Consider the following 26,207-nt stretch of genomic DNA (forward strand, 5'->3'; position numbering starts at 1 on the left):
CTAGATTATCTTTTTCTTTTTTAGTTTGGATGGAGGATATGTCTCCAGAAATTATACCTTTTGGTATGGTTAATTTCCCTTCTTAATTGATTAATAATAGTGGTACTGTTTCTATAAAAAAGAATGTATATATGTGTAAAGTTTTCGTCTAAAATGAAAACGGGGAGATGATGACTGTTTTATTTGAGAAGGTTGCACTACCCTTGGTGGAAATTCTAGAAATGATGGATACTAGAAGGGCTAACTAATTCTCTATGGAACTCTGGTATCATCAAGTGGTATTTGAAGGAAACTTTGAGTTAACCATTCGATCCCTAATAGTGGAAAGCTCTCCTCTCTCTCTCTCTCCCCCTTGTCATCTTGTAAAAGACTTTAAGTCTATTGCAGGTTTGTTAAGAACCCAATCTATCTCTCATATTAGGAGGCAAGACAATTCTATCGCTCATACCTAAGCAAAGAGAGCTAGATTATCTTTTTCTTTTTTAGTTTGGATGGATGATGTGCCTCAAGATATTTTACCTTTTGTTGTAGTTGATTGATTAATAATAGTGGTATTGCTTTTATATATATATATATATATATATATATATATATATAAATGTATATGTGTGTGAAACTCACGTCTGACCTCCCTCCACTCCACAAAAATTTATACTTATAGTTATAGAGTGACCATCACATCAAGGGTGTACGTGAATATTATAATAACTTATCAATATCTTTGAAAATGGAAACTCGAAACTAAGATAATAAACATTTATGAGCAAAATGGGAAAAAAATATATGCAATAAATGGGGCAATAACCTCTATTAGCATTTTTTATCTTGCTATTAAACTCTTAAATAAGGAAAGAGAAGAATATTTTTAAAAATTATTCTATTCATTTCTTTCTATTCCGTTCTATTCTCTCCTCCCAAACAAGGGCTTAGATGTACAAGTAATGCTACAGCCACAAAGTATTTTACAACATTTTTACAAATTGTTGATGTGATCAATTTCTTATTGGTTTTCATCTAAACCCACCATTAACATTACTTTTTCACTTGCCAATAGTTATTCATCACATCAGCAGTTTATAAAAAAATTTGTATTTCTAGCATTACTTATAGACATACCGTAGCCATAAATAAAGTGTGTGTACTACAAAATTATTTGTTGTTTGATACTTTGGAAGTACTATAAAATTATTATTGATTTTATTAATGTGTGCTTTAAGGGCACACAATAGTATATCATTTTTGGAAAAAAATTTATTGAAAATTGAAAAAGTTTTGACAACTTTTTTAATTCCTGATAAAATTTTTTCAAAAACAGATTTGTAATCTCCTACTATTATTATTATTATTATTGATAGATCTCTCACATGGCTATATAATGTGTCATATCGTACATGTTTAAATGTCAGACTTAAAAACAGGAGAAAGTACAATTATTGGAGTATGGAATTGTGAGAATCACAAACCAAGGGGACTGAGAAGAACAAAGTTTCTCTCCAAACTAGTTTGGAGAGAAACTCTTCAAATTTCTCATATATTTCTTTTTTGGGTATGAATTTTGAAAATCTAACCGTTGAATTTCATGTTTCTTATATCCTTAACATGCATATTAAATTTCGTTCAAATCGGATGTTATTTACTATTTGATTAATTAACTTATTTTTTATATACAACTTTAGATTACAAAATTTTGATATCATAACATTCATTTGATGACATAGCAATTGATCTTTGATTTTCTTGAAATTTTGTAAGCATTAAGGATGTAATAAGAACATGCAATCTAACGGTTAGATTTTCAAAATTCACACTCAATATAAATATATATGATGAGATTGTAGGGTTTCTCTCTAAACTAGTTTGGAGAGAAACTTTGTTCGACTGAGAAATGTTCGAATATTTCCCTTGGATAGCTCATAAGGGAAACTCAACTAACAAAATTTATCAGCTAACGATTTATCCCCGAAGGAGTGGTCACTTGATTATTTTTGGATAAAAAAAATTAAGAAAATTAAAAACATATTTATTAAAATGAAATTCAAAATTATATATATATATATATATATATATTTTTAATGAAAATAATTTAAAAATTACATGAATTTTCCTTCTAGTTACAAAATTAGAAAAAAAATTTACTTTTTTTTTTTTTTTTTTTCATTTCTAATAACATCCTAAGAAAAAAAATTACATAGATTTAACTCTAACTTAAAACAATTGATCTAAGTTCAAAAGTTAAGTTACAAGATGAGAAAATGTTAGACATCCATCTCATCCAACCCAATTATTGGTTCTTAGGAATTAATGGTCATATTTAACATTATTTTTTAATCAAAGAATCCTATTCATAAGCATTCATGTCACACGTAATCATATGACATAAAAATATAAAAATAGCACGCAAAAACCATAAAGACTAGATATCCACAAAAGACACTTTAGTTCACATGACAAGAAGTTAACCATAAATATGCAAATCTATATTAGGTTGACAAACAAAAATTATGATTGATTTACTTTCTTTGAAATTTTTTGGATCACGATCAAATTTATTTCATGAATGATCAAACCTCAAATCACATAATCATGCTTCCAATGAATCTCCAGTACTATTTGAAGCCATTACATGTAAGATTTTGAACTCAATAAACATATGATCATGACATATAACACGTATCTCATGCTTTCAAAAAAGAAAGACATATTCTACTCATGATCACCATTAAAGAAAATAAATTATAGCCCAGGTTAGTTATGATACCTATATGCACTACCTTCCTGATAAAGAGTATGGTAGCATATCTACTTCAGAATTGTGATTCTGGAATTTGATACTGGAGGATGCTCAAATCTCTACTAGACTTTAGTGATCCCATGCTTTTTCCCTGGGTGGAAAGGAAGAGTTATGTCATGAAGTGCCTCAAAGGCTGTTGAAGAGAATAAGTAGTTGTTCGTTTTTATTTACGCAATAGTATATGAACTAGGGTTTTATGACTGAGTTCAAAATGGATTTGTTAGCTCTCATATATATATATATATATATATATATATATATATATATATATATATATTAATAGGTAAATCTTAGAGAAAGTTCAGTTAGAATTTGTAATTAAAATCTAATTTTGCATTATGTGTCTAAATTTATGTGAAAATCATGCTATAATTATCCACTTAAGTTTGTGCCATGTGTCTACTTAAATTTTTTAATCTTTATACTAAGTGAGTTAATGAATGCAAAATATTAAATCTAATATTAATGCCCCCAACCCAACAAAAAAAAAAAAAAACTAATATTAATGAACTATAAAATATATGTGTCTTTAGTATTACTCATTGTGGTGTGATCATTCACCACAAGTATACATTAACAAAAAAAAAAAAAAACCTAAAAATTTATTATATTGCTCTCATTTTAGAATTCTTGTAATCAGAACGATTTCCTCCATCCAGAACACATCTAGCTTCCCCTTGTGGCAAAAATCAAACATGCAAAATATTTCTTTACGAATTCACGTAGGGTAGCTCCATAACAATCAAAAGCGAGAGCAATACAATTGTTCAAAAATATAAGTAATCAAATCATTGTTAGTTTTGTTTAAATGGACTTCACCAAAACTATAAGGAAAGAACACCAAGTAGCTCGTCCTCGTATGGGATCAAATTATTTGTTGTTTTGCTCAATATGAACTTTATCAAGCGATGGAAGACAAGAAATCCAAACAGCACCTTCACCAGCTCTTTTTGTGATAGCTACAGCTTCATCTTTAGCAAATTAGCAGCAAAATGTTCGTGATTGGTCAATATGGACTCCAACTAGTGATAAAAGGTATGACCACCAATAACACCTTGAAATATTACAGTGACCCCATTGATTCTCCTCTTCCTTAAAAACATAAGTACTTGGCTTTAAAGTTATAACTTATAAGTAACTGAGTTTGTGTGCATTTGAATTAGCTTATTTTATTTATTTTAACTGTTGTGTAAAAATACAATTGTACTTTAAAAAAATTATTTCAAAAAAACTATACCTTCCTTTTAGAATGAATATAAGTTAAACACCAAACAATTTTTAGTCAATTTTGCAACACATAGCATTCACTTGGTTTTGTGTTGTTTACATGGTTTTGTTTTTAAGATTATTGGATTTTTTAAATATCACATATCTCTTGTCTGGCCAAAAATTAGAGGGAATTTGAGGATTTAAATGGGAGAAGATTCTTTCCCATTATTAAAGGGTTAGTTGTTTTGTTTGTGTGTGTGTGTGTGTGAGAGAGAGAGAGAGAGAGAGAGAGAGAGAGAGAGAGAGAGAGAGAGAGAGAGAGAGCATATGCATAAGGGTTCGAGGGTGGGGGTGGGGGGGGGGGGGGGAGGGAATCTCACTCTTACACTTTGTTAATTTGAACAAAGAGTTGTTAGATTAAATTATTAAATACATCATTTCCTAACAATTTAAAATTTTGGGACTATTAGTAATTTATTGTAGTATAAAAGTACATAAGAAGTCCCAAACTTAAATATGATATCTACCTTATTCTCACATTGAAAAAAATCCAACATATTAAGTTTTAGTACAATTAGTAATTTATCAAGAGAGAATGAAAGGAAATAAAAGGAGGAGAGAGTAAGGGAATTTTGTTGTTTCGTCGGAGGGAATCAAGGTGGAAGAAAGGAAAAGGGGGTTAATGAATTTCCTCCTTGACCCACTATTTTGTCTCTTCCCATCCTCCCTTACATACCAAATACATGGAAGGAAAAATGTGCTAAGCTTCCCTTCCCTTCCCTTCCCTTCCCTTTCCTTTCTCTTCTTTCCCTCTTCAATTGACCAAACATATAATGATTACGATTGAAAGAAAAGAAGATAATGTTTTCTCTAAGATTATTTATAGCAGCCTAACCACTAGGGACGGAGCCAGGACTTGGAGTTAGGGGGTGCGGTTTTATTGTTAGCTATATGTCGTGGTTTTGGCTTTCAGCTCTATTGCTTAGCAGGCAAAAGTTTTCTTTTATTATTATTTTTTTATTGTGTGTGTAGAGCATGTCTTTTGTTAGTAAGGACAAAATAATTTTGTTTTAAAGTTTTTTAAAGGGCTAAATTGTTTGTTTTTGGTAAAATTGATTAATTAGTCTCAATTTTTATTTTTTATTATTTTTAGCTTTGTTATTGCCTATTGATAATTTTTGTTGTTGGGCTAATATTTTGGGCTTATATATATATATATATATATATATATATTTAGATTTTAGATCTATAAAATTTTTAATGGACTTTAAAAGGAGGAAAATACTAAATCTACAAATTTTTATTGTGATTAATGGTTATTAGTAAGTAAAAAAGTGATGTAAGTGGTGGACCCAGATGCAAACCAGTAAGAATTTGTTACCTCAATATTCTGTAAAAATATTGTAAAAAAGTTTTCCTCCTTGACCCACTATTTTGTCTCTTCCCATCCTCCCTTACATACCAAATACATGGAAGGAAAAATGTGCTAACTTTTCCTTCCCTTCCCTTCCCTTTCCTTTCTCTTCTTTCCCTCTTCAATTGACCAAACATATAATGATTACGATTGAAAGAAAAGAAGATAATGTTTTCTCTAAGATTATTTATAGCAGCCTAACCACTAGGGACGGAGCCAGGACTTGGAGTTAGGGGGTGCGGTTTTATTGTTAGCTATATGTCGTGGTTTTGGCTTTCAGCTCTATTGCTTAGCAGGCAAAAGTTTTCTTTTATTATTATTTTTTTATTGTGTGTGTAGAGCATGTCTTTTGTTAGTAAGGACAAAATAATTTTGTTTTAAAGTTTTTTAAAGGGCTAAATTGTTTGTTTTTGGTAAAATTGATTAATTAGTCTCAATTTTTATTTTTTATTATTTTTAGCTTTGTTATTGCCTATTGATAATTTTTGTTGTTGGGCTAATATTTTGGGCTTATATATATATATATATATATATATATATATATATTTAGATTTTAGATCTATAAAATTTTTAATGGACTTTAAAAGGAGGAAAATACTAAATCTACAAATTTTTATTGTGATTAATGGTTATTAGTAAGTAAAAAAGTGATGTAAGTGGTGGACCCAGATGCAAACCAGTAAGAATTTGTTACCTCAATATTCTGTAAAAATATTGTAAAAAAGTTTGTACCTGTAGCATTTCTCTTCTAATGATTAATAAAGGAGACAAAATGTAATTTTATTGAACGAAGTTGCTAAAATTAGAACCTAAATATATGGTTATATAATTATATTATTTAAAAAAGAAATTAGGGGGGGCATCCATGAATGGTTCCATCCATGCTAACCACACTTTTAGTCAAATTTGGTCATTATTGTTACTTTAGCTAATGTATTATTCACACACAACTACATCATCCTTAAGACTCTATCTCTAACCCATTTAAATATTATTTTTTCTTTCTCTTTCTTCCTCTTTCCTAAATCAAATAAAAAATAATAATCAAAATTGCAACCCACAACTCCACCACAACAACCCACAACCTCCGCAACTCAAATTTGTCTAGACCATCGCAATTCACTACAACCCATAAGCTCCACAAACTGATCTATCATCTCCAACTCTAATTAGCGAGCTCTAAGTCATCCTGGCCACCAACGAATCTAGACCACCCACCATTGTTGAAACCTAGGTTGTTGTTGAAACCCACCACCACCATCAATGAACAATTCATCTCAAAAGCAAGCCGAAATAGTGACCTAAAACAAATACTTAATAATTATGGGAAAACTCCAAAAGCATACGTTATGTGAAGAGAGAGAGAGAGGGGGGGAGAGTGAAACAAATGTTTTATAATTTTATAATAACTTAGTAATGAACCGTACATCAATAATTGTATTGAAGGTATCATACATTATTAAAATTTTAGAAAAAAGTATTGAGGTTGATATAGGATAGTTTTACTTGAGTTTAGTTAAAAATATGTTGAAACGTTATTTTAATTAGACGGGTGAAGTGCTCTAATGTGCACGACTTCCAAGAACTACACGGAGGATATCAAACTACTTGGTGACCTCCTATTTTAGCCCTCCCTTTTATGAGATTCAAATCTTTAATAAGTGATTGTGGAATCAAAATTATCTAAGAATTTGGTAAAACTTAATTAGCAAATGAAAACGAAAAAGAATTTTAAACTGAGGGTACGGAAACAAAAATGTATTAACTAATTTAATTCCCATAAGCATACTGCATACCTACTAATTAGGTCATTAGAAGCCAGTTAAGCACATGTTCAAAGTGAATAATTTTTTTATGTTTTATAAACCTAGAGTAGAGGAAAAGCAGAGCGCAACGATAAAAAGTAATGCATATCAAACGATGCAATCCCAATTAAAATTTGCACGTAAAGAACTAGCCTAGAGACAAACCTAGTCGGTTTCTCAAAAACAAAGAAAAAAAAAGGAAAAAGAGACAAACCTAGTCATGTCAAAAGTATAGCTAGGGTAGGTTATGTTTTTTTGAATAAAAAGTATAAAAAGAAAAAAAAAAAAGCTGCATATATATACAAACCCAACCAATGCAAACTCGACGTTTCATCAAATTCAATGGAGCTGAAGTTTGTCGGATCGAATTTTTTTGCACGTAAAGAAAGTGAATTGTACGTAAAAGGTATAGTATAAAAAATAAAAACAAATGGAACACTACTACTTTTCTCAAAGAAAAGAATAATAAGAAAGAAACAGGCAACAAAGTCATCGATCTCTATCCCCACAATATTCTTTGAAGAGATGAACCCAACCGAACCCGCAAACCCATTCCTATGAAGCAGAGAGATAAATCTATCACACTACACTATACTATATAACATGCACATGAACCAGTGACACACTTTGTTCTAGTCTGTGCAGTGACCGACAGTTCCACGTTCGCGCCGCTCGGTGTGCTTCCCCAGACACCTGTGGTGGGGCTTGATCCCAACCTCCATATATCACTGCCCCCTTTGACTGGTCCCCCCACCACACGCTTGGCCTAGTCTAGCCTACCTAGCTAGCTCTTTCATTATATATATATCATCGCTAATAATGTTCTCTTGAGAATATTTTTTTTTTAATTTATTTTATATTGAAGATGAAAGAGAAGTGAGTTTCACCACTCATGTATTTTTTACATTTTAGATACGCACTCAATTAAAGTTGATATAATCTCTGATTATGATCTTAAAGAAATGATTTTATTTTTCAATTTAACTTTTGATGGCGTAAGAAGTGACGAAGCCACATTATGGTAAGAGGGCCTGAATTTCTAAAAACTAAGAGGCCATTTGGTAATGTTGTTTTAGTAATATTATTTGTATTTTTTAAAAATATGTGTGAGTGGAAAAGTTTATGAAAATATGTGTAATGTTGTTTAAAAACTGAAAATATGTGTTTAAACATATGTACCAAACGGACTCTAAATTCTTGAATAGATGTACTTATCTATATCAATGTTTTCAGACCCGGACCGTTCATTGAATCGTTAAAGGGAGAGGTTCAAGGTTTTTAAGGTCGAACCGGGGTTGAACCGTGATGACGTCATAATTAATTAAATAATTAATTAAAGCCTAAATATAGATATTAAATTTATAAAACTAGCAAAATTGATAATATATCTATATATGTGAGGGAAATTTAATGATTTTCAAGCATATATTTAATAATTAAATAAGAAAGTTAATAAAATAAAATAATAACCATGAAAACATTAAAATTTATGATTAATTTTTGAAGTAAAGTTGAATATCTTTGAAGGATTTTAATTATAATTTTTTTTTTATTCCTTGTAAGAGATGGATAATTTAATTAAGTAGAATAAAATTGTAAAAAAAAAAAAAATTGCTAAGGGGTTGGACCGCACGGTTCTCACCGGTTTGTACGGTCCAACCCCGGTTTTAACGGTTCACGGAATTAACAAAAAATCCGGTTCTTTATGCTTAAAAAACCGGTTTTCATCCCGGTTCCCGGTTTTCACGGTCCGACCTCCCGGTCCGGTCCGGTTCTGAGAACTATGATCTATATAGATAGTCCCAAAATTTAAAAATAAATTAAATATATATGAGTAAGGCTTTCATATCCTAATTAAAGTTGTTATATATTTAAAGTTTTTATAAGGAAATTTAACATTCCTTGTATTCATTTATGGTCCTCTTAACGGATGATCTTAGAACATTTCTTAATAGAATATTTTAGAAAGGTCAAATATTATGAGAGTGGAGAAAGAGAGTATAGAGAAGAGAGAAAGAACACAAGATTTACGTGGTTAGGCCTACGTCCATAGAGAGAAAGCTTTGATGGTTACATCTTCACTATAATATCAATTCACATTGTTACAATGAACCCTAAGTAGAGTTTATATAGTAAGAGAGAGTCAGAGTTAGGCATATATGAGCTTACAATAAAATTTGGCCTCTTGGGCCTACACATAAACCTAATACCTCTAACAAGACAATTTTTGATACCACTTTTACGTGCAATATAAAAAACAGTAAAAAAAATTAGTTACTTTTTTTCTCATAAAAAAATTCTAAAAATATTTCTTAAACCAATATCTTTAGGACATTCATTAATTTTTCCATTAATTTAAATAGATACAATTCAATTAATGAAAAGTTTTATATATTTACCGGAATTCTTGTAGTGTAATTGACACTTCTTAATATTTCTAACGGAAATGTATAAGGGTTTAAAGCCCTTCGCCCCCTACTATTGAACTATAAGAAATAAATAAAAGAAAACTATAAGTTGTATATATTTATATTTATAAAATGATAACAAACATATATAGTTAGCATAATAATTATTTTAAAAAAAAAAACATGATCCGTCCTTATAAAAATATGGGTTTATTTATTTATTATAAGAAAAATCAGTAATTAAGAGAGAAGGATTTCTAGACGTTTATTCTTGAAAAACTAAGAAATTTTGATTGAGATAAAAGGCAATCTTGGCCATAAAAATGATAGTTAAATAGAGATAATTTGAGGATATCAAATATCTCTGGAATACTAGTTTTTTTTTTGGTTAAAGGAATACTAGTTTATACTATTACATAGAGTAAGAATGTTAGTATACTATTATAATATTAGTTTACATCTTGAGTTGTGTTTATAATGCTTGTTTATACTATTATAGTGAGTAAGAATAAAGTGTATATAAAGAGAAAAATATTTAATCACAAGATATTTTATTCGATCTCCTTAAAGACAAATTCTTGGCTCTCCATTGATTGAAGGTGAAATGCTTATGCTTGCTACAATGCTACTAGATATAATAACTCCGCAATGATGACTCTAGTCTTTAAACAAATACTTATATCTGTACATTCTTCCACTATATATTGGTGGATCTTTTATTTATTCTTAAGCTTAGTTGCTTTGTCTTTGTTAATAATAAGCATTTAGTATAAGTGCAGATTAGTTAGGCCCACTTTGGGGGGGGGGGGGGGGGGGGGGGGGGGAAGTATCTGCCCACTTTATCAGCGTATCCAAGCTTTTCAGTTGTCAAATAATTGCCAAGAATTAACTTCCTTGCTTGCCTAAACGTTTCATATATATATATATATATATATATATATATATAAAAGAGTTGGTTTCAAGTTATGAGTAGTGTAACTCTAAGTGCATGGTAAATAATATTTGATTGGCATAAAAATTGACATACATGTTAAGCAAATATAGAATATATAATTCAACAGTGAAATTTTTAAAATATGAATTCAATAACAAATTATTGGGTGGTGTTACATTGCTTAAAATTATACTAGGAGTAACTTAAATTTAACACACACATATATATTAATATATATATATATATATATATATAACAACCTTTAGATGCCTATAATTTAAAAAAAAAATTATATAAATGTAATATCACTTCATATATAATATTTCAACTAATGTATTTAGCATATTTGGATTTGTGTATTATATTTGGTTAAAGTTGTAGTTCGTATAATATTTGCTATATAGCAAAAATAAATAAATATTTTCTATATGACTCCACTCAATGATCAATTTCAACTATTACTTTCTAAGCCTAGTATCAAATTATATTTTTCTCCATATGCTTATCATGTAGATGCTAAATTTTATGTCAATATAATGTCATTTAATTAATGTCAAATACAATTTTTTTTGTTTAGTAGAGTTTTAAAATGTATAATAACAATCATAGCACACTCATTTTTTAGATGAGATGATTCCTAGTCTAATTATCTTAATATTTAACCAGCATAGTGGGCATATGTGGGGGAAAATATAATATAATCTAAAAATGCATTTAACAGTATATATATATATATATATATATATATATATTTTGATCCCACAAGAAGTTATAGCAAAACGTCAAAAGTCTTGTAATTGAATTGACACATTTCTCATGCACAAATTGCTTGGAGTTCTAGGAGAGAAATGTTTTGAGCTGTGGGGTTAGAAATATATTGTAATCATCTCTAAAAAAAAAAAAAATGTAACATTGTAAATAATTATACTTAGTGTAACTTGAAGTTAACTCATTTGTGCTGTGTCGAAATGAAGTTTAATAATTTCCTAGCTAAAATATGTTCAAATTCTACTATACTCATGGGTTTTTTTGATTGGATGGTAAATAATATTTGATTGGCATCAATTTAATATGCACGATAAGCATATAATCTCAAAAATGGACTTGATAAGCATATACCCATATATAATATAAAAACGAAACGTTTGACTTTTTGTTGACCACTTTTTATTGTGCTATGTTGCTACATAAATTTATACCACGTATATACATTTAAAAACACTGAATAGTTGTGCCTTTTCATTTTGCCTCTAAATTTCAATATCTACTTCTCGTTTCACATAAGAAGTATATATTAAAACAAAAAACTGTCATTGAGAAGAAAAACATCGGTAAGGTGTAGGGAAGAGAATGAAAAATCTGAGAAGAATAGCATTCGTAAGGCGTGTAAAGAAATCGCTTAGTATTATTGTTGCTACCATTCATGTGGCTTGATTCTTGGACCTTTTCACTATTTAACCCAAAAAAAAAAAAAAAAACTACTTACAAATAGTAATTTTTAAAAAGATCCACAAATTTTTTGTGTTTCTAAGAAAGATAAAAGATAAGAAATTGAGAAGATGTTACCAAATGAAGAAATCTTCAATATTATTTTTGCTACCATTGGTGTGGCTTGATTCTTGGACCTTTTCACTATTTAACCCCCAAAAAAAAAAAAAAAAAAACTACTTACAAATAGTAATTTTTAAAAAGATCCACATATTTTTTGTGTTTCTAAAAAAGATAAAAGATAAGAAGTTGAGAAGATATTACCAAATGAAGAAATCTTCAATATTATTGTTGCTACCATTGGTGTGACTTATTCTTGGACAATTTCACTATTTAACAAAAGAAAATCCAACTTACAAATAGCAATTATGGAGAATATCTACATGTTTCTTCTGTTTCTAAGAAAGATGAAAGAAAAGAAGTTAAGAAGAAGTTACCAAATGAATATGAACTACTATTTATACCCAAAAGATTATGACTTTTCAATAGGCACATTTTCATTCAATATGTGCATTTTTGGTCAATAGACACATTTTTATTAAATATGCATTTTTTCGTTCAACAGGTACATTTTTGGTAAATAGGCATATTTTCGTTCAATAGGTACCTTTTGGTATATTCAATTTGAATTATTATAACTTTTCAATACACACTTTTTGGTATATATATTACAACTTATCTTACATATACCTATATATACAACACAAAGTAAACTAGAGATGCAACATTGCTTCTTCTTTTTTTTTTTTTAATTTTTTTTTATGAACTCATCCAGTAACTATTCCTGTGCATCGCTCGAGTTAGCGATTAGTCTATATATATAATAATAGGTGAAGTTGAGAGGAACTCAAATTAGAATTCCAAATTAAAGTTCCAATTTTACACCATGTGTCCTAAATTATTTATTTTTAAAGTGTTTTATTTCTTAAATTTAGAATCAAATGTGAGGATACATCATAAATATTCATCTAAGTGAGTTATTAAGTACAAAAACTAAAGAGTTTAGAATAAATGAATCGTAAAAAAAAAAGTGCTTCACAATAATTTTTTTTTTTTTTTTTAAATATGGACAATTTACATTTTATACCTAATAATGTCCTTACAAAATATTTTAAAGAGTTAACAAAATATAAAAATGACTATCAATAGTATTTAAATTATATATATATATAGGAATTATATTATGTATTTTATTATATATCTTTAAGTGTATCCATGCATATGCATGGGGTTACAAGTTAGTATATATATAATAAAGCCAAAGTTAAGAAAAAATTTAATTAGATTCCAAATTTAATTAGTTAGTATCTTTAAGTGTACGCAAGATTTATTGATGCTCTCACAGTGTGGATGGGGGATGTTCTGCCACAACTTTATCATGTTCTTGTAACTGATTTTGGTTGATTAATAAAATTTCTTTGAGGTCTTGATTCTCAAAAAAAATTAGATTTCACTTATGCACTAATTTTGTACCATGTGTCTAATTAAGTTTTTTAATATTTGTGCCAAGTGAGTTAATGAGCTCAAAATACTAAGAGTTTAATTAATGAACTATAAAAAATAAAAATAAAAAACCAATCATAGTCAACCTCTCTTTCTTCGCCAAAAAAAAAAAAAAAAAAAAAAAAAAAAAAATCAACCTCTCTCTTTTGAAACTTATTACTCCAAAGGCTAATTGGTTCTATCCAAACACAAAGAGGCCAGACTGATCTGTAGCTTGCTCAAGGCCTAAGTTGCTAAGGTCCATAGCTTTAGCTAATGGGCCTAAATTGAAATGGAGCCTTCGAGGACCGAGAGACTTTTCCACTGGCCTCGCAACACTTTTTACTTTACTTCTTCAACCATCAAACCGAAATCTTGAACCATCGGGAAACATTGACATTAAAGTCTCGATCAGTCTCAGAATATTTCTCGTATCTGATCCAAACATGGCCGCCAATTTCTGGACATCATCACACTAGTATCTTTCCTTCCAAGACAACATCTTTATCTAAATTTCACTTTGTTTCTCTATGTTTTTATTTTTTTTTTTTGGGTTTTTGTTTTTCATGTTTTTTGAAATTGGGTCTGTTTTGTTTCTGTGATTTTTGCTCAGCAAACAGTTGTTGGACCAGGAAGACGTGGATGTGGTGCACCCACTTGACAAAGAAAAGGGCATCACTCTTGAGGATTTCAAGCTCATTAAGTTGCACATGGCCAACTGTATTCTCTCTCTCTCTCTCTCTCTCACACTCACTTTTGTTGGGTTGCATTCAATTTTTAATTTATGGTTTCTTTTTTGATGGATTTGATCTGGGGTTCAGCTCATTTAAGAGTTCTCTTTCAAAACTCCCTCAAGTTTTATAGTTGCAGGAGATATTGATGGTTGATACTTTCGTTGTTACCCTTTTGTGGATTATTATCATTTTTCTTTGATGTGGTTATATTAGTGAAAGTTGCATGTGTATCGCTGACCAATAAAAAAGGGAAAGGGAATGTTGCATCTGTATCTTGTAAACACACTGATTAATATTGTGGCGGTTGTAATTTTCACACGGTAATAGGTTGGCAATGAAAATTGATAGAAATTTAACCATGTTCGATAGAGGATTGGTGCTTTCCCAGTGCAGTGAACGGAAGCATATTTGGTTTCAACAAGACTTAATTGCAAAACAAGATGCTTAATTGTTATGTTCAGAATGTTGTTAATAACTTGTTACTTTGAGTTTCTTATGGTATTAATGATCTTAGAGAAAATGGTGGTTTTTGTTCACTCTCTCTCTCTACTTGCTGTGTTTGTGTGTGCAGTGTATTTGTATGTTTTACTGCTAGGAATAGAATTTCTGTCAGAAATTGTAGTACAAGTTATTTGCTACTATCCCTCACAGCTTTTGATTTTATGGGCTGTCTTTGTTGATTGTGTTGTTGTGATTAATTGAAGGCTCATCAAACTTACTATGTAGAGTCATCCCCTACCGATATTTTGTTTGATGGTCTCATGCACATACATGAAACTGCTAATAGTTTTGCTCTCCATATCTAAACCATTCTAAATGTAACCTTTAATTTTTTGGTTAAATTTTCTTTTCAGATATATTGAAATTGGCTCAAAATGTTAAAGTGAGGCAAAGGTTTGAACCTATTCTCCTAGTGTTACTTAACGTATCACCTTTTTTAAAAGAATTGCTTCTTTCCCTCTCTGCTTAGATGGTTTCTGCCGTCTTGTCTTGCATGTCGTCTTGTCTTGCATGTTGCTTTTATAATTTCTGCCCTAGTTATTTTGTTGATTTTGGGCAATGATTAGTCCATCTGGGCATGTTACACTTGTTAAGAAGCATCATAATATTGACAATGATTAGAATTGTGGTTACTTTTTAAAATATCTTAAATAATTTTCTTTTCTACTATCTAAAGAATCTGATTCTTGGGCATCTTCTACCTTGTGGTTGGTGCAAATTTTGGGATAGATGAAGCACCATAATACTGCTTTTCAGATATTCCACTCTAAGAGAAGTTTGAGAGTTTTCAAGCAAGTTCCTTTAATGCATCACCGAGATAAAACATTTATATTGATAGTTTGCTTTATGTTAGTTGTACCAGATTTTGTTCTAAAAATACCACTAGTCTTTTTACTTATTAAAAGGACAAAAGCTTTATGAATTGAATAAGCTCTAACTCTATTTGAGGTCTTACACGATGTATTTCAATTTCTGCTTTTTACAATTTGTTAGCTGTTAGCTGTTAGCTCTTGAGCCTTTTGTATTTTCTTCATGTCCAGAGTGTTCATCATCATGAACACAATGTTCATTTTTTCAATAAAAATTCTATTACCTATTAAAAAAAAAAGAATAAGCTCTAACCAAGTGCAAAGTGCATGATCTACCATAATAGTATATATTCTGAGGGGATGGAATTTTATGTATCATCATTGCACTATACTTTGGCTAGGCTTGTTGAAACAATGTTAAAAGGAAGGATGACTGTTGTTTATTGGAAACAACAAAGGTCATTTTTTCTAGAATGTGATGCAGGACAGAATGGGTAGAAAATAGAAATAATGGGGAAGGAAGAACAGGACAAATACTAGGCTTCACCACGTAGAATCTGCCTAAATCCTAGGCTTCACCACCTAATCATGCTTGGAATCACCACCAAGTTTAGAGAGACATATCCAATCAGAATTTTTGTTCAAATTACACTGCTTCAAACATTCCTGGAGCCTCTTTTTTTTTATAGTTTTCAAGGATTACATTAGGGCACAATTACATCTGGTAAAATCCTCAACAACATTAAAGTCTAAATTCAAAACTGAAATATTTTACCTGGTAATGAGCTCTAGCTCAAATGGTATATCTTTCTTCTGTAAGAATGGAGTGAGATGAGGTCTTTGATTAAAGATTTGTTGGGTGTGTCAATAAAAAAATTTAAAGAAAAATATTTATTCAACAAATTTAACTAATTGATTTGATCTCTAATATGCCGTTAAAATGTTTCAGGGTTGTAGCTACTGCAGTGACATATATGAGACGTGTTTACACCAGGTATTTAAATAATAAATAATTGCCTGATGATGGTAAAAATATGCTCATTTGGTAATAATAAGCTCATGGCTTGTGCTTTGCTTTTGATCCTAGTAATAACTATGAAGTTCTTGTGAATCTGTACCAGCCACTTGATAATTGATAATTGATTACTACTTGTTTGTTTTATTGTTTTGCTTCTGGTTAACAACTAAGCATCTCTCCTTTTTTTTTTTTTTTTTTGGTAATTTAATTGCACTTCTTATATATGTCATGTCACATGTTACAAAGTATTTTAAATATGCTTTATTAATTTCTTTACTCATCTTTGATTATATGCTATATAACATAAACTAATGGGGCAATTTATTATGCTGATTTTGGTGCTTGTTCATATCCCCAGGTGTTGGCAATAGTTGCACACTTATGCAAATATTTCGTCCCAATTTATAATTCAGCATATCTATATGAGTGATTAGTTTCTAATGCTTACCAATTTGAAGTTGAGCAGTAGTAATTTTTTATGTAGAAGCATAAATTGCTAGACAGACAAAACTAGAACACCAATTATAAATATTATTATTTCAAAAATTGTAAAATTGATCCCATAATTAAAGTATTAATTTTTCCTTATTCCAAGAGTTGACAATTTAATAGATAGTGCAAGCACAGGAACAATTATCACAATTTAAATCCATATAAAGCAATAACAAACTAGCTTAACTAACTGCTGATGTCACTACCCTTATTAATAACTACCTAATAGCTAACAGCTCTTATCACTAACTGCCTTAACACAGGCGTACTACTAATGACTTCACTTTTACAAAGAGCCTATCACTAAGAGTACATCGCATGGTAACTATAACATGTTGTGGAGTACAATGGCCTATGTCTGCATTACACTTTGAACTCATGCTGCCCCAACTTGGCTGCAACTAGCTACTTTGCTTCATAACCACAGCAGCAAGCTCAACATTCTTTTCAATTGAGTTCTTGACTTTTTAAGCTCATCTTTTAGGGTCTTGATTTCCACCCCCCCACCCAACTTTTTTAAAAAATGAAAAAAAAGAAAAGAAAAGTAACAGGTCTTGATTTTCTCCTTAAGTGAGGATTCATCCTTATGTTTTTTAGTGTATTTATTGGATTTATCTAGTTCAATCACTAATGCCTCCTGATGATCAACCTCATTAAGATTTTTAAGGAATTGCTTAGATGTTTTCTTCATTTTAGTGCATTCATTAAAAAAGCTTATTATAGGCTATATATAAAGTCCATCCTCATCATTATAAGCCTCCTGTGATGAATTTTCATGATCATGTGGGCCTCCACATCGTACTCGTCATAACTCCTTATGCTATAAAATATAAGTAGCTTCAATCAAAATCATGGGAACACCAAGGGACTGGGACTTATCCAATACAAGAGGCTAAAAGGATCACAGTCAAGAAACTAATTCCTAAGTGATCCTACCCTCTAATACCAATTGAAATTTCTAAAATTTACCCCCATGTTCTAATTAACAGATTAATTGTTTCGTATTACAAGAGTAACAATTTAACAAAAAGTGCAACCGTAGTTACAATCGTCACAATCCAAAGCAACATAAAGAAATTAAAAGGATTTTGATGATGAAATGGAAAACTATTGCTGATATAATGGTCCACTTCTTCACATCCATCATGCAATGCATACAGATATTGATCGACTTACAAATCATGGTATACACTTTTGTTTACTAGCTGAAGCTTTATGCCTGTCCAGTGGAGATCATGTTTACTCAAATACTGTAGTGGGTAAATTCAAGACTGACTCTTCAAAAGTAAAATGGACCACTCCATAGGTGATTTTCACTATAGAGGAAAAATTTACAATCATTCTTTACTCACAAAACCTTTGTAGACTAGACTTGACTCATAACCAAGCAAGCAATCCTATTGCATTTTATGCTGGGATTAAATATAAAGTTTTTCTGTACCCTTTTCCTTTGCTTGTTCGTTAAAAAAGGTATCTTGATTAGTAATGACCTAAATGGTCATTTTGGGACAATCTTGAGCCAATTATGATTTTCTCAATCAAAGGAATGAAAAATATATTAAACTCAACCTTGTAGGAACTTTATTTTTACTTTATTTCTTTTTACTTATGCTGTTAACTTGGTGAAGGTCAAGTATGTCTTCTCTCTCTCTTTGATTGCCCTTAAATATTTGGAAGGACATTCTTTTCTGAGTAATTCTGATCTGTCCTTTGACACTAGTTTACATACAAACACTTGTAATTGTTTTTGTAGCCAATTTGCTATTTCATCAAAAGAAAAAAGCCAAAAAAGCCAAAAAAAAACAAAAATAGCATCACCTCATAAGAAAGCACATTTAGGCAATTTTTTATGCCCAGTTGTGCTTTTGCTTGCTAAGCTTAACTTCTTTTTGTGCTTTCAGAAAGAGTATGACAGAATACGATCCGCGTCTTGTGGCTCCAACCTGCTTGTACCTGGCATCAAAAGCAGAAGAAAGCACAGTGCAGGCCAGGCTTCTTGTATTTTACCTTAAAAAATTATGTAATTACTTGATACTAGACTGATTGTATGAATTTCCGCCAAATTCAATTGTTGTCATTCTACGTTAGTGTGTGAAGTGCTTAGAACATACCTTTCTTGTTTTACAGATGCTGATGAAAAGTATAGGTATGATAGATATGAAATCAAAGACATCCTTGAAATGGAAATGAAGATTTTAGAAGCACTTAACTATTATTTAGTTGTATTCCATCCTTATCGAGCATTGTCTCAGTAAGTATTTCATCCTTTATATCATCTACCTTAAGTATCTTCTGGTTGGTTATAAAATATTTGGTGGTTCTCTTTGATGAATTAATTGTATAAATTTGAACTGTTAAATGATTAGGGTGAGCTCCATCAAGGTTTATTTAACTCTTGTAAATACAGTTGACTCAACTTGATGAATTACTTGATTGAGAGATAACATCATGAAAATTCCATTACTTACTTCCCGCTGGTAAAATTTTCCTTTTTTTTTTTACCACATATCGTTTTGTGGTTGGATTTTAACGTATAGTATCATATATGATGCTTGTGGGTGTGGCCAAAGTTGATTTGATTTATATTTGCAAATGCATATCTTGAATTAAATATTTAGGGTGAATGCTATTGCAGTTAGTCTTCATATTAATAACTTCTTTTAATATCCAACTTTTAGATGACACTATAGCTGAATTAGGTACATAAGTATGTTACCATATTGTACTTGATGTAATAATGAAATGGGTATGACTAATAGTGGCTGGTACCTATCTTTAGGAGTTGCATGTTTGCATTCGCTTTCTCCTCTTCAAATATAATCATACAATTCTGGAATTGCAAACTCACTTTATTTAATCATGAGCTACCTTAGGTTACCTGTCTGAAAAAGAAAAGGCTCATTTGGTTCTAGTTATGCTAATAATCATCTCTGTGCATGATGTTTAGGCAAATTAATCCTTTTTGAAACGCTGGTTATATGATCTTGTCAATCAAATATCTTCCTCAGTTTAAATGGTTCTTTATTTTCTTTCTTCCCCTCCCTTCTTTTTTCTTTGACAGGTTGCTTCAGGATGCAAACCTGAATGATATAAGTATGACTCAATTAACTTGGTAAGCGTGCAATCCCCAGCATAGTCAATTTTGTGTGGCTGCTGCCAGCACACATCACCATGCTTCTCAAATTCTTTGTTCTTGTTCTTTTCAGTAAAAAAATATAGCTTTTATATTTGTTGATAACTAATTATATTCTTTTTATGGTCCTGTTCCAATTTTCTATTTAATTTACAAGCCTTTTCTCTACGTGTGATGCAAAGTGAGTAGAAGTTGAAATGGGATTCTTAGTTTTCACAAAAACCACAGCAAATTAAAATAAGGCTTTTGTTAACTAGTGCCATAAGGGCACAAGTTAAGGCGCTTTTAATGCTTAATTAAAGATTTTTTTATACATTTTTCAAAAAATAAAGTCAAACTGTGCTCACATATCAAGAAAAATTACCTACAACCACAATGAATTTGTGGTTGCAAACCAATAAATTTCTTGACAAGCGTATTTTTCTTTTCGAAAAAATGTGTATTACAATTCATAATTGAATTTTTATCATTCCTTTTAAACTGTGCCCTTAGGCTTAAAGGCACTAGTTAACAAGACCCAATGAAGCTTGAGTTAAAAATACTATTTATTATTATTTTAAAATCTCAAAGGAGCCTTCATGATTTAGAAAAAAGAAGTTGTTATTGCTGTCAACATTGCATCACCAAGGCTAGGCCGACAGTTTATTAGTTTTGTTGATACTGTACATTTTTATATCTACATCCTCCTCTTGCTATACTCTTGGCATGTCATTCTGTGTGCCAGCCATCAATTCTGTAAAGCACAGTTGCTCTTGTTTGTTTTACAACATCGTTTAGCCTCAGTTGATGTTCAATTGGTTGGCTTTTCCTGGTATTTTTAAAGGAGACATCCAAGGTTCAAATCCCCCCCACCTCCAACTATCGAAATATAAAAATAAAAAAGTTGATGTTCAAGAACATAAACATGATGTAGCATTGCTTTTTTGAGACATGCAGGGGACTATTGAATGACACCTACAAGATGGACCTTATTCTTGTACATGCTCCACATCTGATAGCTTTAGCTTGCATTTACATTGCTAGTGTACTAAGGGAGAAGGATACCACTGCATGGTTTGAAGAACTTCGTGTTGATATGAATGTGGTAAATTTTCTTCTCATGAGGTTTTCCGTGGCCTCTTATTCTGGCAATCTCTTTGTGAATGCTTTTACCAGAAATATATCATTATTTTCTATTCAATGCGACTCTCATCTTGGTATGTCATATGTTGTTGAAAGCATTGGTTTGATCTAAGATCATGTTTGACACATAAGTCTCAATCATAGCGTCTGGCCCTATCTTCAACCTAGTCTTGCAATACAACCTGGTCTTGCATCGGTTATGCTACGAGATCCTACTGTGTCTACTTGAAGTAGTTTGAATATACAGATAGGGGCACTGTCCTTTAAATATGAGTATAATATCTGAAAATTACTAAAGAAAATATAATAAAATGAGGCTCACTTATTTCCTTATGTGAATGATTATTACTTGCCACAAGATTTTGCTAATGAAATTTCTGACTATTTGATAGTCCATTATAAACTAAACCAAGTTTGTTTGTGGGCATAAGAATCTTATGGTTTTGTACAAATAATAGTGTTTCACTATGTAATATTTAGTCATGTATAATTTTGTATGTATTGGAATGTGTAACACAAACAATGGCATGTACTGATATGGTCTAATATATAAGGATTCAGCTGAGGAGGTGCTTTCTACGCATGCTTTCGTCAATATTTGGTGCAGACACCAAAATTAGTGCTATTTTGAAATTTTGAATTTCCAATTGACGTAACTTTATGTGATTGAAGATTTTGTGGGATTTTTTTTTTAAAATTAATTTATTTATTATGGTTTTATTATTTTCCTTATTGATGTACTCTTGAAAGTCAATTTAAAAAGGCTCCACTAAATATAGAAGACAGATTATTGAGACGTAAAATATTATGTTGGAATGATGGGTGCTGGTTCCTAGGTTTTCACTTTCCATGCTTAGTGCTGATTCCAAGCAAACTGTAGTTATTGAACCTGTCCTGCATCAAATTTAGTATCAAAGCAAACCCAGATCCAGTCCACAATATTGAGTCCCTGCCAAAACCACCCCTCATTGATTCTCATTTACCAACAACCATCAAAACCCTTCAATCACCGCAATGACCCAAGCTGTCCACCCCACTGAGCCCATACAATCAAAAGACCATGAGCCCAACCACAAAAAAATCCCATTGTTGCGGTTGTATACCATCACACCACCAACATTCCTGTGAAGCCCGTCAATCAATCCACCAGAACTGTCTATAACATTGCCTTTTTACCTGACACTGGCACCCTAATCGCAGATCACAAACCCTCATGCACCTGCAAGTAGAGCTTCCTGGCATTCTAAAGAGCTACAACCAGATCCAAAAAACCTCCCATCTGACATGCATAAACTAAATACATACCCAACTACCCTAGCCTCTTCCATAGAACTTAACGGCCATTGTCCCGAGTCCCCACTTGCTGTAGACAATCCTTTCATCCTTCACTCACCATTGTCGTGTCGCCACAATTGTAGCACATCGGCATTGCCACCAAACATCACAGTGCTAGCACCAAAGTTTCAATTTGAGACCACCTCAAGTCATTGTCGTGTGCCTCTCCAGTTCATCTCCTGGAACTGAACTGAAGATGCCATTTGTGAACTCCATTTACAGTCAAATACTGAAATCTAATTTGGTTCTATGCCTTTTGATCTACCGTCTGTCTGTGCCCATGTAATGTGGTTTTTTTTTTTTTTTCAAAAGAAGATTTTTTAGCATATAGGTCAGACCACCGATCAACTCATTATTTACTAAGCGGGCCAGCATCTTAGCCCTGCCCACATGTCACAACGACTGGTCTGATGTTCTTTTGTGTTTGAAGAGTTCATGTAGCCACGGTCTAGCAGCCCAATTGCACAAGTTCAATTCCACACATTTCACAGCCTGGATCAGATTTCTCCCTTCTCTTTTTGAACTAAATAGACATTTAAATATCATCATTATTTTCTTTACTTGATTAATTCCACCAAAAGTTTATTATTTTATTTCCTTTTACAATTGCTTGTTAGTTAGCTGCTGGTTTGTTTAACAATTTTTCCTTGATTACCCGTAATTAAAAAAGAACAGAAAATGATCAATTGCCACTACTTTTTCCTTTTTGGGTGCTGATTCCTAGGGCTGGCCTTTATTTTCTATTCAATTGTTTTCCCAAAATTCTTATTCTATCCCCCCTTCCTATCCCCTTTTGAGCCTTTCCTGCATCAGCATTCTAATTTGAACCCATTATTCCAATAACGCTCAACACAGCAAGCTTTTGAACCTAAATTTTAGGGGTTAACTATGTAAACCCTGATTTGGAGTATTATCAAGTGTCATATTACAGGTGATAGGGCTTGTTTATCAACTGATATTTGGAAATTTTATATCAAAACTAAGTCATATTTCTATACCATCTTTAAGTTCCAAAAATAAATTATTATGCTCTTTTCCCCAGATTATACGGGTTATAGAGTACAAGAGTATGAGCTTATATATGTATATTTGTATTCTTTCTCTTTTCTCTTGTTACCTGTGCTAGAGATTGACATGCCAAGGAAGTAAAAATTGAGTGTAGTTCTTGATAGAGTTGATTTTATAGGAGTTAAGTACCTATCAAGGATCTTAGAATCTTTTTATCTTCAATTAAAATTTATCTAGAATAAGCGGTAAGAGCTTATAGTGTTGTATAAATGGCTATTATTTGCTTGCTAATTCCTGTGCTTAATGAGAATAAGCCTTTATTATGAGCATTGCATTTGTGACCATATAATTAATAAATTGCAATAAAATGTTCGCCAATTTTACTATTATGATTTGGTCGCTTGTAAAAAGTGCAGATGCTCTCATCTGCTTGCTGAAATTATGAATGCTGTGTATGTTTTTGACAGGTGAAAAATATCTCTATGGAGATACTAGACTTCTATGAAAACCACAGAATGATCACAGATGATAGAATCATTGCTGCTTTCAGCAAGCTAAATTTGAAGCAGTAAATGGTATGGTAGCTCTTCTTCCTGCAGGAAAATGGATTTAGCTTTATTATGACCAACATAGAGTCATTGATATATCTCAAAAGAAGTCAATGGTATTGGTCTTTATGGTACTACAAAGCCATCATCGTGATCTGTGCAAAGCAAAGATGGTTAGCTTGCTGCACTTGTCATTAAAGGGGAGAAAGCTGTAGAGGAGGCAAGATCTGTAAAATCACCATGTTTTATAAAAATGCTTAATGTAGCGTAGTTCACATAAGAAAGCTAGTTGATCAATCAGTCTAGCTGCTTGTAGCATTTTTATGTATGCAAACTTGTACCTGATTTTCTGTCAATTGGATTTATGTAATGTAAACGTTAGAAGCAGTTAACTTGATTTGTATGTCTGTAATGTCGTGGAAATTAATGGTCCCCCCCCCCCATCATATGAATAATGGTAGATCTTACGATGAATTTAGAGCCCGTTTGAATGAAGGGAGTGGAAGGGAGTAGAGTAAAGTAAAGTTGGTTAAAACTAAGCTAATTTTGGGTTAAATATAAATTTACTCTACTCTTCTTCTCTTGCCTTCAATTCAAACAGACCTTTAAATAGTTTGACCCACTATTATATGAAATGAGGGAGTATCACATTGCTATACTTCCAAAATACTAAAATAGTTACTCATTTATTTGGATGAATCTAAGGCAAAAGACATAAACTCAGCTGAAAGTGTTTATCATGTAGAATGCCTAATAGCTCGTTTGGTTGGAGATTTTTAATATCGTAGTGAAAATTGTGGTTTAAAAAATGTTGTGAAAACACGTTTATAGTAATCATAAAGCAAAAAATGTGTTTGGTACTATGTTTCAAATAACATGTTTTAATGTATAAAAAAACATAATTATATGTTTGGTATGTGTGTGTTTTTTTTAATTTTTTTTTAAAATTTTAATTAAAGCTGATAAATGGCCTCTCTAGTTGGAATTGAAAAAGGAAGCTTTATGTGTTGTTTAATTAAGCGGCCTCTATGTTTTTTAAAATATTTACAAAAGTGTTATTGAGCAACGTTGTTTGAAATATGAAAACTGGTAAGAGAAGTTTTCTAAATTTAGTATTTAAACACCCTAAAATAAGCAACGTAACTCAAAACTTCTAAAAAAAATACTCTTACCAAATGCGTTTTGTTTTGTTTTTATAATTTTTAGAACCATAATTTTTAGTGTTTAAACATTGAAAACTGTTGTTTGAAATCACATACCAAATAGGCCCTAAACTTTGGCAAACCACAAATTTTTAATTGCATTTTCTAAAATGAGGTATTCACAAGTATATGCTAGAAAAAATAGATTAAGACCATTTTCACTTGAAAAATGAGTTTTGCCATCATTAATTGTCACTTGATCCAGAGGTGTTGAGCAAATGAGCTGATGATTTCTGAATCTAATTGTCGTAGTCATTCCCATTGCTCAAAGAACTAAACATTGGCTTGGCTTGGGGAAATTATTTTCGTCAACATATTGGGTAGCCAATCCAACTGATTCAACGTTGAAACTTGGGAAGAATCTTTGTTGGAATCTTAGAATTCATGATCAGTTTAAAATATTGCTTTGGAGACTCAATTAATTTGGAGAATCACAAACAATGTCTTGCCTAACAGAATTAGAATGTCAAAATTTAAAATGCCCATTAAAGTCAGCAAGAAGATGAGACTAGCATCCACTTGTTTTCTCCATTGCCCCATTGCCAAGGCAGCTTGGTTTGGCCCATGTTGGAGCATCATATATAAGGAAATCCAAGCCTATTCATGCTTAGAGCTGGTCAAAATCATTGTAGATCCCCCATCTATAATTCTAAATGATTAAAAACATCGTGATAATTTTTCTTAGCTTATTGATGGTTGTTTTCTCATAGTTTTTCTATAATCCTAATTCAATTGAGTCTGACATCCTTGTGAGTCCAATCCATGTATTATTAT

General features: G+C 31.2%; 1 protein-coding gene across 1 annotated transcript; it reads left to right on the forward strand.

Moving 5' to 3' along the window:
• The first annotated feature begins 13,747 nt into the window (after window positions 1–13,747).
• LOC126714119 (cyclin-C1-2-like) lies at window positions 13,748–24,628 on the forward strand. The gene is made up of 9 exons (XM_050414121.1): window positions 13,748–14,009; window positions 14,145–14,251; window positions 15,120–15,159; window positions 16,525–16,569; window positions 18,987–19,105; window positions 19,213–19,336; window positions 20,147–20,197; window positions 21,155–21,302; window positions 24,151–24,628. Exons 1-9 carry the CDS (start codon window positions 13,978–13,980, stop codon window positions 24,253–24,255), a joined length of 771 nt encoding a protein of 256 aa, XP_050270078.1. The 5' UTR covers window positions 13,748–13,977; the 3' UTR covers window positions 24,256–24,628.
• Window positions 24,629–26,207: the final 1,579 nt, after the last annotated feature.

Source organism: Quercus robur, chromosome 2 (genome assembly GCF_932294415.1).
Source record: "Quercus robur chromosome 2, dhQueRobu3.1, whole genome shotgun sequence".
NCBI lineage: Eukaryota > Viridiplantae > Streptophyta > Magnoliopsida > Fagales > Fagaceae > Quercus > Quercus robur.